The following is a 15,850-nucleotide window of genomic DNA, read 5'->3' as shown; positions in this document are numbered from 1 at the left end:
CCCAGGGAGGTCAATGTACATTATGATACCAGGGAACCCTGTCAATGGTTGACATGAAGCTTTTTTTTTAAGTTATCTCGTTATTGGTTAGTTTCTATGGTTTCCTATGGGGGAGGGGGAGGAAACATTGATGTTTTAATGATGTACTTAACATACACAAATTCACATAAGGAACATAGCCATACAGGGGGATTTTAAATCCCTGGCGCGTGCCAATACTGGAAGATATGCGCGTGGCCGGGCCATGTGTTTGCCGAGCGCATTTTCAGAGCAGCCCAGTCACGTGCATATCTCCTGGTATGCGCGGAAGGGCTGGGCTTTTAAAAAGGGGAGGGCCGGGGCCGGTGAAGTGCACGTAGGATGGAATTTACTTCAGCTCCTGGGAGCAAGTAAGTTTTACAACAAAAAAATGTTAGAGTAGGTAAAAATGATGAAGAAATCTCAATAAACTATAAATTAAAAAAAAAAAAAGAGTAGGTAGGAGGGGTTTAGGGGATAAGGGAAGAAGGATAGGTTGGGGTTTAGGGAAGTTCCCTAGGTGCAGACTGGGAGGGAACTGGGGAAAGGCCTGATCGCTTATTAACCCCCCCCCCCCCCTTGCACATGAAAGTTGGCTCCCACACACACATGCATGTGTCAATATAAAATCGGGCGCACATGTGCGTGCAGGCAGCCGGTTTTATAACATGTACACGGCGACTCGTGCATATTATACAATTGGTGCATTCATGTGCGCCGCTTTGAAATTTTACCTCATAATGATGAGCCCATTTCTGTATCAAAGAAGGATCCTAGCTTTCATAAATGTCCATGCAGCTCCTGGTTTACTGATGTCTCAGTGTAATATGCATCCACCAAGTAGCCTGGAGTTTAACTTTTGTTAATAGCTCCCCTAAAGCAATGACTTTGGCAGTCAGGTACTTGACTTTCTTGGGGGTAACATGAAGCCCGCCTCAGCTCACCGACGCCATTTTTCAAAATGGCAGCGAGCAGGGCATGACTGAGTCGAGATTGCTCCTGACTCATTTGGAGCTGACAAACGGGGTAAGATACTTGGAAGGGAGGTGGAGAGGGGACTGAGATTTGAAAACAATTGACAGGAAAAGAAAACAGACTCAATCTTGTTCTATTTCTTTGGTCCAGTTTTCAAAATGAAAAGAAACAGGAAATTTCTGAGTTTGTTTCCAAACACAAGCACATCCTGAAATTATAAAAATATATTTTCCATCTTTAATTTTTAAAGCTATTTTACAATGTTTAGATCCAATGGTACCATAAAGCTGGGATGCTGCTGAGGAAAGGCACCCACCGCTGCCAGTCACAGACAAGGGAGTTCATGTTACTTAATGTAGGTTTGGAAATCACTTAGAATTTAATATAATTCAAGTAATAACTCTCTTTGAAATTATAACAATACCATTTTACAATAATCATTTTCAAGTGCAGTTGAGCGTGTTTTTGCTGTTCTAAGAGAGACTCCAGTAGCAGAGGGAGCCAATGCTCGCTGCACATTTTTCTTCTTCCTGAGAAGCTTATGCTTTGTACAGAAATTCTCCTCTGTTCCCAGTGCCCTCAGTCCCTGAAAACCCGAGGACGTTTGCCAGACTCTTAAGCGACGTCCTCTTGGAAATAGAGTTCAGATGGGATCGTCCTCGTTACACCAATGGAGTCTTGCAAGGCTACAAAGTATTTTACGCGGAGGAGAATTGTTCCCAGGAAGCTGTGGATATCCAGGGAGGCAGCACAGCTGTACTGCCAGGAAATGCTACTAGCTACACGCTGGCGAAAGCAGAACTGGGGAGGATCTACTGTTTCCAGGTATTAGATAGAGGAAAACGCTTGGGAGGGGTTGCATGTCTGCCGGCGCTGAATAATGTTTCCAAATTAACACCAAAAACAGGAGAAAATTGGTATCTGAAATACATTTGCTCAGGAATTAAAATTTCAGGCATGATCAAAAAAATGCTTAATGATAAATTTGTTACTGCCTGAAAGAGAGAAGTGATACGGAAGAAAATCCTACATTTTATATAAACATTCAGTGAGAGAACAACCAATAATGAACTTGACTGTGTAGCCTATTGACCAGAGAGCAATCTAAGAAACCTTGAGACCAAATGTTGAATGTCGCATGTGCCACACACTACGTCACCTTAGGAAAATCATTGATATTTATCACGCTTAAAAATGGGTTTAACATATGCTACAATGTATGCCATTCAATTGTCAATAGGTTTTACCTGTGTTAAATGCACTCAACATGGGAAAATGGCTTTTCGAAATTGCTGCTTTGAAAATTCACTTGTATGCCCCCTAATGCTGTCATTCATATTTCAAGCTCTTCAAGGTGAAGTCGTAATACTACTACTATTTCTCATTCATATAGCACTACCAGATGTAGGCAAAACTATACAGAAACACATATAAGACAGTTCCTACACTGCAGAGCTTACAATCTAGTCAAGACACAGACAAAATACAAGTCTTGGGTTAAAATCGACAAGGTTAGTGGGATTTCATTGAGCGAGGGTGCTACTTATTAGACTAAAGTTGAAAGGTTCTACCTTTTGAAAGCCTGCACAAAGTGGAAGGGAGAGACCCTACTTCAGATTCATAGGGGCCGATGCAATAAGCCGAGCGTAAAAACATGCGTCCAAAGTGGGCACCTGTTTTTTTTAACACGTGCACAGCCATGTCTCCTGGGCACCCATTGCAGTATGGTAATTATGGTAATAAGGTGGCACGCCAAAAAGGACGCACTAGGGAACAATTGTGTGTCCCTAATGCATTCTTGGCATCAGGCGCCCAGGAAAAGTGGTTGTGTGCACAGCCACGGGTTAGGAAAATGGATGCTGGTAAACTGAGGCTCTGTTTTGCTAAGCTGGCCTCCATGAAGACCTTTTTTTTTTCATGTTGCTGCTTTCTGTGGTTCCTCCTACTTAGTATTGTGATGATACTAAAAGTAGGAGGACCCACAGAGAGCAGGATTTTTTTGTATTTTTTAAGTGAACCCTTAACGCGCAGCAAGACTTAGTGCCAGCTCCAGGGCTGGCATTAAATTTGCCGTGTTAAAAAGTGTGTGTCAGGTGTACAGCAATTTTTTGCATCAGGGTAATAGCTAATTGCCTCATCTACATGGCATTGACACGTGTGAGTTTGGACATGCGTTTCAGATGTGCTAATGCTTATTGCATTAGGCGTTAGCCTAGTGCATGCACAATGTGCATCCAATCGCTGTGCGCTAGCATGAGTGCACGATTTTGCACAACAGAAGCATGGTGTAACACACCCAACACACAGACCAAGCCACCAATAAGCAGACACTAGGAGGCAAAGGTTTAAATAAAACACGAGCACATTACACATGAACGCAGTCATCTGCTGAAGCAGAGGTAAATGATAACCAGTTAGACAAATTTAAACCAAATTTCCAAGCTGAATTGTAATGCTGTGATTTCTTTTCTGCAATGCTGTGCACACTGGCAGTCTAATATACTTTGTTTACTAAGGTGGCAGGTTTTACCGGTGCCGGCACAGGACTGCGGACGACTGTGAAAGTGGAACGGGGGCAAGGTCAGTGAATTTACACACAGACTTGAAAGCAGGCAGGCTAATTCCAGTTATCCTTGCAGCGCTTCCATCAGGAACCCGTGGTGACCAATTTACAGTGAATTTGTAGTGCTGCTTTGTGACTTGTCTTGTCCAGATGCTGATGAGTGAAACAGGATCAGATGCTTCCAGGGCAGAGTCACAGAGCGTCCCCACAGCCCAAACACAAACCAGCTCAGAAAGGTCATTCAATTTGGAGCAAGCCTGTTCTCTGAAAAAAAAAATGTTTTAAATATTTCCTAAAATAAAAAGCCAACATTAATTCACTGATAGAAATTGCTCTTTTTATGTTAAAAAAAAAATTTCAAGTCATTATATTGTTGTTTTGATTACCATGAAAAAAATGTCTGGCTCCAAATGTGGCAATCTGGAATTCTCTTGCAAAATTTGCAAATGGCATTGTTGCCTTGTCCCATGAGCCTGATGGCAAATAATCACCCCAGACTAGTATCTGCTCATTCTCCTGCCAATTCTACGTCATCTCCAGCTTCACCCTCCCTTCTTCACAGCTCTCTCTTCTCTTCTCTCTGGTCCCATGTCTTCTTGAATCCTGGAGGTGGTTCCAGGCACCGACTCCTTATCACCAAGAAATGCTTTTCTGCATTATTTATTTATAAACATTTCATATTACACGTTTTTTGTTGGGTTTTTTTTTTTTTTTTACCAAAAATGGCCTGAAGTCAGAGTACAATAAGATCTGAATCAGTTACAGTAATATTGATCGAAGGACTTACAGTCACAGTTGAGTCAAATTGATAGTTACACTATCCAGGCAAGGGTTTCATTCTTCTTCTCCAAACAAAGAACAAGAAGATAGGTCATTTGCAGAGATAGGGTTAAAGAGCGGATCACGTGTACACGGGTGGAAGGGTGCTGGAAGTACCTGTAGAAGGCTCACGGTCCTAGAACAATAACGGGCGCAAGAGAAGAGATCCATTAGCGCTCAGGCAGGCATCTGGGGCAGGCAAACGAGAGCCCAGAGGGATTTAACTTGTAGGCACTCCTCAAGATAGCCAGGTCTACAAGACTGAAAGCCTCCCCTGGCTGAACAGCCCTGCTTTTGCTGGCTCCTCGCATCTTCTCATCTTCCAGGGGACGTTTGCGAGTCCCTGCCAGGCGTCAGGCGTCACTGCTGGACAGCAGCATCAGAAAACTTGCTTATATTTTTCTAGTGGAGGCTTAGAAAGTCTGTGTGTGTTCATGAACATAAATCACTACTCAGTTGTTTATTTTAACGTGTCAGAAAGAAAATGTTAAGATGAACTTTAAAAAATTTCCAGCAGTGGAAGATTTAAAACTGCTTTGGCACTCCAGGACTTGATCTGACTATACTTTGCTGGTCCCAGACAGAAATCAATAAGTCTTTATTCTAAACATATTTAGTTTAATATTTACTTTTCCCAATTATTCTGAAGCCTAGTTCTGAGAGCCTTACATAACCTTTAGAAGTTCACACACTATTCTTACCATGGAAGTCAAACAAACCATCCATAAAGCTATTCTAGCAGGCAGTAAACAGATGGCGAGGTAATAGTGATGTGGCTATCCCACTTTATTTTAATGCCACTCTCTCCTAAACAAAGAAAACAATATATTTTCAGCCTCTTTATGTTGGAAGTCTCACATTGCAAACCATGGTAGGGCCTAATATTTCCCCTTAGATTACAGTCCATGGTTGAGCCCCTGCGGATCATCGTCTGTTCGCTGCAAGGCTTACAGACCTGCTGTTTTTCTGTCTGTAAAGCAAAGTATTTCATTTGATTTTTCTACTTGACGTTCCAGTGCAGGTGCACAAGGTAGAAGGTGATGCTGCATTTAACAATGACTGCCACCACTGGCTTTGCTTTCCCCAACAAATCCACTTTTGTTACTTGAATTCTCCCTTTCCTCGCCCTTTTGTTTTCTTCACAGAGTCCGAGCCAGTACCGTATGCATGGGTTGTAGGAGATGGGCAAGTGTCTCTTCTGGATGTGGATACCCAGCGAGTTCTCCAGACCTTGTCTCTGGCATCTGTTATTGGGACTGCGTACATAAAACTCCTGAAGCTTGTGTACTGCCTGACAGACACCTTCATTCTGAGTGCCCCAATAGACTCTAGCAAGAAACTGCAGGTAGTTATTTTCTAATACAGTGGTTCTCAACCTTTTTTCTGTCGGGACACACCTGACAGATGGTTCTCACATGCGTGACACACTGACCCATGATCATCACGGGGCTAGATGTAAAAGTACAGTTTGCATCCACGGGAACCCCCCTGACCCACAATAATGGATGTAAAGCAGAATTATGACATTCCCCATACAACTCACCCTACAAAAAAGATATTCTGGTTCTGGTGTCATCTCAGTAACAGCAACTCAAACTCCTTCTACTTCCAGGCTCAATAGCCCTACTTATGAAAAGACAGCAGTTTACCACCAATGCATGTCCTCTTGAGAAAACACAACAAATAAGACTGATAAAACGCTTACATACTAGTAAAATATCTTATCTCGGTAGACACAGAACCGACCTAATATACTCCCAGGATCTGTAGTAATGCACATAAACTAATCCGCACACAGTTATACCTGTATTATGGAATACACTCAAACAGGAGCAACCCTATCTATGAAAAGGCAACACTATAAATATTAAATCAGGCCCTAAAAACCAATACACCTCTTATTAGGAAAACAGAACTAGCAAGCAGCTATAGATCCCCACACAGAAATAATTATATAACTATACTAATAAGCAGAATAAATGTTTCTAAACAGCTATGAACAGAATAACATCCAACAATTAAAAACTCATAAAAACTATTAAAAAATTCTCCAAACACCAATAAAATATTTCAAAAAAAGCAGACACATCACATAATATTAAATAACTAAAATGGCAGTCAATCAAGAAAAATAAACTTAAAAAGCCACCTTTACTTACCCCCTCCAGCAGCTCTCCTACTCCTCTTCCATGCAGGCCGTAACACACAGCAGAAGCAGCAGTAGAGGCTAAGCTCTATACTCATGGTCCTCTTCCTTAATGCCCATGTCTCTCACACACACACACCATACCAGTCATGCCCCCATGACCAGTTTCTGTCTCTCACACACTAATCATCTCCCAGTCTTTGACACACACACCAGTCACCTTCCTGAACAGTTTCTCTCATGCCATACACACACACAGGCTTCCCACTCCCGTGTTCTACTTACATATACGGGCTTTTCACTCTCATAATCATTTTCTCTGTCTCACACACACTCACCAGTCTCTCACTCCCATGCTTGTTCTCTCCACATGCACAGGCTTCTCATTCCCATAATCACTTTCTTTCTCTCTCTCACACACACACACACACACACACCAGTCACCTGATCTCTCTCATGCATACACACACACAGGCTTCCCACTCCCATGTTCTTTCAGATATACAGGCTTCTCACTCCCATGCTGTGTCTCACACACACCCAGGTTTCTCACTCTCATGCTCACTCTTCACATGCACAGGTTTCTCATTCCAATAATCACTTTCTTTCTCACACACACACACACACACACACACACACCAGTCACCTGATCTCTCTCATGCATACACACACAGGCTTCCCACTTCCATTTTCTGCTTACATATACAGGCTTCTCCCTCACATGCTGTGTCTCACACACACCCAGGTTTCTCACTCCCATGCTCACTCTCTTCACATGCACAGGCTTCTCATTCCCATAATCACTTTCTCTCTGTTACACACACATACATACACACACACATACATACACACCAGTTTCTCTCTCATTTCCATGCTCGCTCTCCACTGCACAGGCTTCTCATTCCCTAAATCACATTCTTTCTCTCATATTCACACACACCAGTCTCTTTCTCTCACACTCCGTCACCTTACCAACCAGTCTCTCTCTCATACATGCACACACACACAGGCTTCCCACTCCCATGCTCTTTCTCTCACATAATCTGGCTTCTCACTCCCATGCTTTTTTTCACACACACACACACACCCCTCCCCCAACAGCAGGCTTCTTACGTCCATGCTTTCTCACATACCCAGATTTCTCACTTCAATGCTTTTTCTCTCTCTCACACACACACATCAGTCACCTCCCTGACTAATGTCTCACACTCTCACATACACATCAGTCATCTCCTTGAGCAGTCACTTTCATTGTCTCTCACATAAAAACACACATCAGCTCTCTGACCAGTTTCTCTCACTCACACACATGCTCTCAATCACACGCAGGCTGGCTGCTTCTTTCTCACTCACTTCCTCTTCCCCGCCCCTCCCCGAGCACAAATGTTAGCTGCAGCAGCCTCCTCCTCCAACCCCCGCAAGCCAAGAAAGTAGAATCCCATCGGCCGCGGGAGGCTCCTGCTGCTCTCTCCTTTCTTGATTACCGGCTGCTTCGATTGCCCGGGGGCGATGATGCTGCTGCTGCCGCTGCTACTTTATCACGCGGCACAGGCTGGCTCTTTCTTCTTCCCGCGCACCGCGTATCACTTCCTGTTCCGGGTCACGGGGGGGGGGGGGGGGGGGCAAGTGCGGGAAGAAGAAAAGGCCCAGCCACAAGTGTCACAGCTTCATTTAGCGCCGCTGCCGTTCCCGCTGGGCTTGAACGTTCTGATAGCCCAGCGGCAACGGCAGCAGGGAAGAAAGAGCAGCGGGAGAGGCCGGGAGCACGCGACACAGCAGCCGGTGCTTGGCGACACACCGGTTGAGAACCGCTGTTCTAATGAATAGCTAGATAGTCACTTGGGGCAATTTTGTGTTTTCAAAGTAAACTCGTGTATATAAGTCTCCTTTAAAAATGATCCCAGCAAAACTACATGCTCACAACGTCACCTGCTCTTTGGCGCACATAGTTTTACAGAAAGAATTTTGCGCTCAAAGGACATAGGGGCGGATTTTCAGAGCCCTGCTCGCGTAAATCCGCCCAAAACCGGGCGGATTTACGCGAGCAGGGCCCTGCGCGCCGGGAAGCCTATTTTACATAGGCCTCCCGGCGCGCGCAGAGCCCCGGGACTCGCGTAAGTCCCGGGGTTCTCGGAGGGGGGCGTGTCGGGGGGCGGGCCCGGTCGTCGCGGCGTTCCGGGGGCGTGTCGGCAGCGTTTTGGGGGCGGGTACGGGGCGTGGCTACGGCCCGGGGGCGTGGCCGCGCCCTCCGTACCCGCCCCCAGGTCGCAGCCCGGCGCGCAGCAGGCCCGCTGGCGCGCGGGGATTTACGTCTCCCTCCGGGAGGCGTAAATCCCCCGACAAAGGTAACCCCCTTACCTTTGTGTAGACAGGGCCGGGTGGGTGGGTTACGTAGGGGAAGGGAGGGTAAGGTGAGGGGAGGGCAAAGGAAAGTTCCCTCCGAGGCCGCTCCGATTTTGGAGCGGCCTTGGAGGGAACGGGGGGAGGCAGCGCGGCTCGGCGCGCGCAGGCTATACAAAATCGATAGCCTTGCGCGCGCCGATCCAGGATTTTAGTGGATACGCGCGGCTCCGCGCGTATCTACTAAAATCCAGCGTACTTTTGCTTGAGTCTGATGCACAAGCAAAAGTAGGCTGATCGCGCTTCTTTTAAAATCTACCCCATAATCTCCAAAGGAATTACACGCATAAAGGGCCTGATTTGAAAAAGCATTTCCACACTTAAAATGCACTTCACCCCATGTAAGTGGGCTTTTCAAAATGCTAGAATAGATGTCATTGAATTGTCCGTATCACATTAATGTGTAAGTGCACTTTGGGGTAGATTTTAAAAGAAGCGCGATCAGCCTACTTTTGCTTGCGCATCAGACTCAAGCAAAAGTACGCTGGATTTTAGTAGATACGCGCGGAGCCGCGCGTATCCACTAAAATCCCTGGATCGGCGCGCGCAAGGCTATTGATTTTGTATAGCCGGCGCGCGCCGAGCCGCGCTGCCTAACCCGTTCCCTCCAAGGCCGCTCCGAAATCGGAGCGGCCTCGGAGGGAACTTTCCTTTGCCCTCCCCTCACCTTCCCCTCCCTTCCCCTACCTAACCCACCCGCCCGGCCCTGTCTAAACCATCCCCTTACCTTTGTCGGGGGATTTACGCCTCCCGGAGGGAGACGTAAATCCCCGCGCGCCAGCGGGCCTCCTGCGCGCCGGGCCGCGACCTGGGGGCGGGTACGGAGGGCGCAGCCACGCCCCCGGACCGCCCCGGGCCGTAGCCACGCCCCCGTACCCGCCCCCAAAACGCTCCCGACACGCCCCCGAAACGCCGCGACGACCGGGCCCGCCCCCCGACACGCCCCCGACACGCCCCCCTCCGAAAACCCCGGGACGTACGCGAGTCCCGGGGTCTGCGCGCGCCGGTAGGCCTATGTAAAATAGGCTTACCGGCGCGCAGGGCCCTGCTCGCGTAAATCCGGGCGGATTTACGCGAGCAGGGCTCTTAAAATCCGCCCCTTTATGCACATAAATGGCTTTTTAAAATTGCTATGATAGTCTGTTACATTTATGTGTGTGACTCCTTTGAAAATTCATCTGAAAAGTAGCACATATAGCAGCAGTTTTCAAAAGTCGATTTGCATGTGTAAAACCTTTTGACGATTCAGCTATATGGAGTGAATTTTCAAAGCAGTTACACACTTGAAAGTTGCAATGTTCAAAAGCCCGCTTAAGCATATGAAGTCCATTTATGCATGTGAAACCCAGTATTAGGCATGTAAATCCTTTAGAAAAATGCATTCATATTTTTTAAATCAAAACGTAGGTGTGGTTCCAAATCTGCACAGACTACACCCCCGAAACACTTCTCCCCTGTGCACATAAAAGTGAATACACACTGTGTGTATTTTATGTGCAGATCAGTCATGCAGTTTTCTAGAGACATATCTCGGTGCAAAGTACCACTTTACCTGCATAAATCCCTTTAAAATGACCCTCTTAGGCATTGTTACTTTTGTTAGAAACTGTTTAAAGACCCTAAGGAATCTAATCCCTAAGGATTCTAATCCCAGGATGTGTAGAGTGGATGACAAGCACCATCCTCTCCGATCCTTTGTTCTGGGGGAGTGATCTTCATTTGATGGATCCAGAAACTGAAATCAGGCTTCAGGCTCCTCAGATTGGGTTCAGAGGTAGCAGATGTACAGTAGATTTGATAGATTGCTATGTATGCTTCATCAGTCATTCCAAATCCAATGCCCTACAGATGCTAAGCTATTGATTAATATTCAAAGTTTCTATCCAGTCTTGTAATGCATGTCAGAAAGACATCAGCTTACAACTCGTATGAACAACTTGATAAGAAATACAGTTACTTCTAACCACTAAACCACTCTCTTGCCTCCTGTGTGTCCCCAGCTCCTGTACAGCACCATGCCAGGGCCACCAAAAGCCCTTGCTGCTGACTGGATTGGCCACAAGCTCTACGTCGTGATCAGAGGAGATGAAAAGGGCAACAGTTCAATTTACTGGCTGGATATACAAGAAAGGGCAAGAAGACTGAGAAAACTTGTGTCTGTCGGTGAAGAACTACTGTCCCTAGGTCTCTATCCACAAGAAAGGTACAGTAGTATTCCTGACCTTTTCTCAGTCATACAAAGCAGAGGAAGGAGCCGAGACACCCATGTGCTACCAAGCTAAGAGTGAACACGGTGACAGCCAGATCACCAGCTCTGCATGTTCCAGAGCACAAAGAAGAAGCAGAACAGATTAAGCCAAAAACTGTTTTTTCCCTTGAACTATATAATTCACAAGTTTGTTTTTCGGATTGCTTAGTAAACTCTACCTCAGCTGTACAGCTTAATTGAAATGAAAACTGAATTGAATGCAACAGGGTTCTTGGTTTGCGTGATGCTTACTCTCCTCTGCCTGACATCTGCTGAGGAAAGATGGTGGCAAGCAACTGCAGAACCCTTGGTTGCTGACATACTGACACTGAACGTCCTTCCTACCCCACGCACATTAAATCCTGACCTCTCTTGTCAAAATTATCATTGTGTCGTAATGCTTTCAATCACATGCTTTTAAATCTCCTTTATGGCCGACTTCTTGTATTTTGATGTGGACCGAAGTCTATTGTTAGCCTCTATGAGATCTGTTGCGTTTTGGAAGATTCAGCACCAGCTCAACCACATTACGTGGAAAATTGTACTCGTGGGCTTCCACAGCTCAAGATAGCATCATAGCCCATGGATGAAGCAGAGAAATCTGCGGCATAATGAGGCACAATAAAGAAGTCAATCTGACCTTCCAGAAAACAAAATCTTTTTCTCTTTTTATTTTTTTATAATTTTTTATTTATTGCATTTTACCAAATTACACAAATAAACCATTGTGATTGCAATCAGAGGTTACATGTAGATGTAAATTTAAAAGGAAAAGAAACACATTCCAGAAACAATATACATTAACCATCCAATATATTAAGCAATATGTGGGGGGATGGACAGAAAATCTAAGGAGCGAATAACTTCAAAGTTAACATGAAAAAAGTAATTATAAGGTGGCCGATACCAAACCAATTCTTCCTATTTTGCACCTACTGTTACGGTCTATGTCGCACTCAATTGATGAGAATCAATAAAGAAACGAAGTTGTGAGAGTTCAAAGAAAACATAAACAGAATCCAAGTACTTAACTACACATTTGCATGGATAACGTAAAGTAAACCTTGTACATAAAGCCAACGCTTCTTGTCTCATCAAAATAAAATTTTTCCTTCTTTCTTGCGTCGACCTCGTGATATCAGGAAAAAGCCATAGTTTTTGGCCGTAGAATTCTGCTGTTCTATTACGAAAAAATAGCCTCAGTACATTATTCTTTTCTGATAGAAAAGCAAACGATACAAAAAGAGTTCCTCTTACTGAGACTAAGTCCTCATACGAAAGCTCCAGTACTTCTGTGATATTGAGTTGAACTTGCTGTTCTTGATTCTGATGTTTTTCTTTTTTTGAAGGTAAGTAATATGCTTTAGTAACTAAAGGTAGTGCCTCTAAAGGTATTTTCAATACAACATTTAGATATTTTTTAAACAGCTCCAAGGGTGTTATATGGGCTATAGCAGGAAAATTCAGAACTCTAATATTAGTGCATCTAATCGCATTCTCAAGATTTTCTATCTTTTTGTCATTCACAGTCTCTCTTTGTATAACATGTAATTGAAAATGTTCCTGTGTTTTGACTTTTCCTTCAATTTCCTGAATTTTCTGTTCTTGTTTTATAACTCTTTTCTCACTTTCAACAATATTTTTATTCGACTCAACACACATCCTGGAAAGATTTATTACAGCGTTTTCAACTGCTGCTAGGGCGTCCCAAATGGCTTCCATCGTCACGACCTCAGGCCTTACAAGAAAAGAGATTAATTGACTGAACTCACCAGTGCTTGCGGTACCGATAGCAGTTACCCCTTCCTCCTCCAGCGCCGAGCTGGGCAAACACATACCCAGCTGTGGTGTTCCCTCCGGGTCTCTCTCTCCTTGGGCTCGAAGCCCGCCGAGGTTCCCCCGTGAGGTTGCCTGCGAAATCTCGCGGTTTTCCATGCGCTGTGGTGGGGAAGGAGTCTCGGGTGCACCGGGGCTCAATGAGATTTCATCAGCCTGAGACTGAGATGCTCGCTCCACATCTCTGTCTCTCGTGGCTATCGCTCCCGGCTCAGTCGGCGTGGGTGTAGAGGCGAAGAAGGCAGGAATTGTAGCCTGGACAGAATCTCCAGTTCCAGGTAATGGCTCACTCATTCGGAGCCGTGTCTTCCGTTTTGTAAGGGGCATTTCGGGGTTTTTAGAGGTAAAAGGGCTTTTTAGAGGTAAAAGGAACGGAGCTGTCTTTACATACCTCTCAGTCGGTCGCCATCTTAACTCCTCCCCCCGGTCCTTCTCTTTTTATTTTAGGTTTTAAATATATCTATTGAAAATAAATCCATTACAAAAAAATAATGTACAAAAGTGTATAAGAGCATCAGCCCCTAACAAAAACAACAAAGGGCATAGAAATCAAAATTATAATCTTAGTTCTGTACGATTACCTTCCAAAAGATTACCTTTTTATTTCTTTGCTAATTTTCTTAGTAAACCTTTTTAATCTGGAGATATTTAGCCCACTGAATATTTTCTAAAGTTGCAAAAAATCTTTGTTTTGGCCCAGGGAATATTCAATACTGCTCTGCCAAAATACACTGCTGTAAATTGTTGTTTGTGCATTTCCATAGGCATTCGTATTGCGGCTGGACATTCTCTAGAGCAATGGCTCTCAACCCAGTCCTCGGGACACCCCAGCCAGTCAGGTTTTTAGGGTATCCACAAAGAGTATGCATGAGACAGATTTGCAGTCACTACCTTCATTGTATGCAAACCTATCTTGTGCATACTCATTGTGGATACCCTAATAACCTGACTGGCTGGGGGTGTCCTGAGGACTGGACAACTGAGAATAGAGGAGCGAAAAACATTGGTTTGTCTATAAGAGGTGATTGAATCTGGGTGGCATAGTGAAGGCTGCACCTCTTGGTATTGGGCACCTGTGATAAAGAACTCCTTGCATTCACTGGAGGCATCCTGGTTGGGAAACTGATGTTCGGTTGAGTATGGGAATTTGGGTGCTTATCTAGCCCAAGTGGAAGAGTCGCAACTGGGCAGACTGGATGGGCCAATTTGCTATTTTTCTGCTGTTATTTATTGTTACTATGGTTCTATGTAAATTGGTGCTGGAGCAACAATGTGACCTTTTTCTCCTAAAATATCACCTTACTGGTACCTATTGCACTCTTCATAGTCTTCATCCAAGGATTCCCTATTTAGCCAAAGAGGTTTTTATTTCCTAGACTTTTACAAGTTCTTGGAATCAAAGAGAATAGCATTTTGGGCCTTGTAGCCCTGTCCTGTAATAGGAAAAGTCCTAAAGTGCAGTGAGACCATGTTTAAAAGAGCCAGGACTGAATCAGCCTGTGCAGGGCAGGACGCCGCCCATGGATTCTCAGAACTTCATATGGCTTTCTGGTTGCCTGCATCCTAAACGTTTATGCCACTGATGGCCCATATGGTCCACAATCCCTAAGTGCTGCTTCATGCCGGCTCTCCATCGGGAAGTGGGCTGAGAGCAGCAAAGCAAATGTTCCTGCAGAAGACTCTTCTCACGGCCCAAAGATTTAACATTGAATGATCATAAACTTTGAAACTTGCAAATGGTAGCTTAAGGCCAAGTAACCAGTGAACCATTTTGATTTTGCTTTCATTTTCTAAGTTTACGGCCCAGCTCTTCTGCATGCAGTATAAATGATCTTGTATTGTTTTGTAGAGAGCAGAAAAAGGCACATTTTCCTTCCTCATCCCAGCCTCCCCTAATAACATTTGTGCCTGGTATTCATAATCAGTGCAACAGTTCCCTAACTACCTTGTGATTTAAACCCTGAGGGTAAGACGACTGGCACGAAATGCAGAGGAAATGTGTCATGTGCCAGTTGTGATGTAGTATAATTGGTAGCAGGTTTGATTTAACACTGGTAACATCATTTTTCCTCAGACAGAATTACAAATACTATATCTCCATGGTTAAATTAAATCACAACAAAGCAATTTGATTGATAGAAGTCCTTGACATTACAGCTTTTGCGTTGCGTATCGCTTGGAATGACCTAAAGGAATGACTCTTTCTACCAGGAAACAGTGACATGAAATAATAAAAAGGGCATCAGCATCCACTCAGTCATCTCACTGCTTCCTCGTCTTCTTAATTCCACTTTGCTTGCTCTCTCTGATGCCGCTATGTGACCGGTTGCTGTGTCTTTCCCCATCTGGGAGGAAATTATGTTCCTGAAAAAGCTCTTGCATTTCAGCAGTTCATATCTGTTACCGAAAGTTCAATGTCAGGACAGGGAGGGTAGGCGGAGGTAAAAAAAAAAAAAAATTCCAGGCTCTCTCTCTCTCTCAATCTGCAAGTGAAAATGGAAATGACCCACACTCCCAACGTGCAGAGAAAGCTTTAAAGGTAAATTTGGAGAAACAACTTAGTTTACTTCCCCACATGATGCAGGCTATTAAGAGATCACATAACTGCATGCAATTTATAAATTGTATAATTTTGTACAAATATAACATTTATAGTAATATTATTTGTGAAGATATCTCTTGGAGATCTCTTCCTTAAGGCATTACACTGCCATATTATGAGTAAAAAAGTGTTCTGCTGTCCTATGGTCCATAGACCAGGTCTGTTAGTTTAACAAATCTGGTTCTGTTGCACGGTAGAGATATGCACGATTGTGTTCATCAAGGCATCACCAGAACCAGCGTA

General features: G+C 44.5%; 1 protein-coding gene across 6 annotated transcripts in view; it reads left to right on the top strand.

Moving 5' to 3' along the window:
* The window catches only part of ROS1 (ROS proto-oncogene 1, receptor tyrosine kinase), a 162,584-nt gene that overhangs the window by 30,441 nt on the left and 116,293 nt on the right, over positions 1 to 15,850 (top strand). For all 6 annotated transcript variants that reach the window (XM_029578714.1, XM_029578715.1, XM_029578713.1 and 3 more), the window contains exons 18-21: positions 1,568 to 1,818; positions 3,510 to 3,573; positions 5,521 to 5,720; positions 10,922 to 11,124. In XM_029578714.1, the coding sequence (XP_029434574.1) occupies positions 1,568 to 1,818; positions 3,510 to 3,573; positions 5,521 to 5,720; positions 10,922 to 11,124 (718 nt within the window). The remainder of the gene's footprint in view (positions 1 to 1,567; positions 1,819 to 3,509; positions 3,574 to 5,520; positions 5,721 to 10,921; positions 11,125 to 15,850) is intronic.

The sequence above is a fragment of the Rhinatrema bivittatum genome, chromosome 15, assembly GCF_901001135.1.
Source record: "Rhinatrema bivittatum chromosome 15, aRhiBiv1.1, whole genome shotgun sequence".
NCBI classification, from domain to species: domain Eukaryota; kingdom Metazoa; phylum Chordata; class Amphibia; order Gymnophiona; family Rhinatrematidae; genus Rhinatrema; species Rhinatrema bivittatum.
This window is presented reverse-complemented; position numbering and strand designations above follow the sequence as displayed.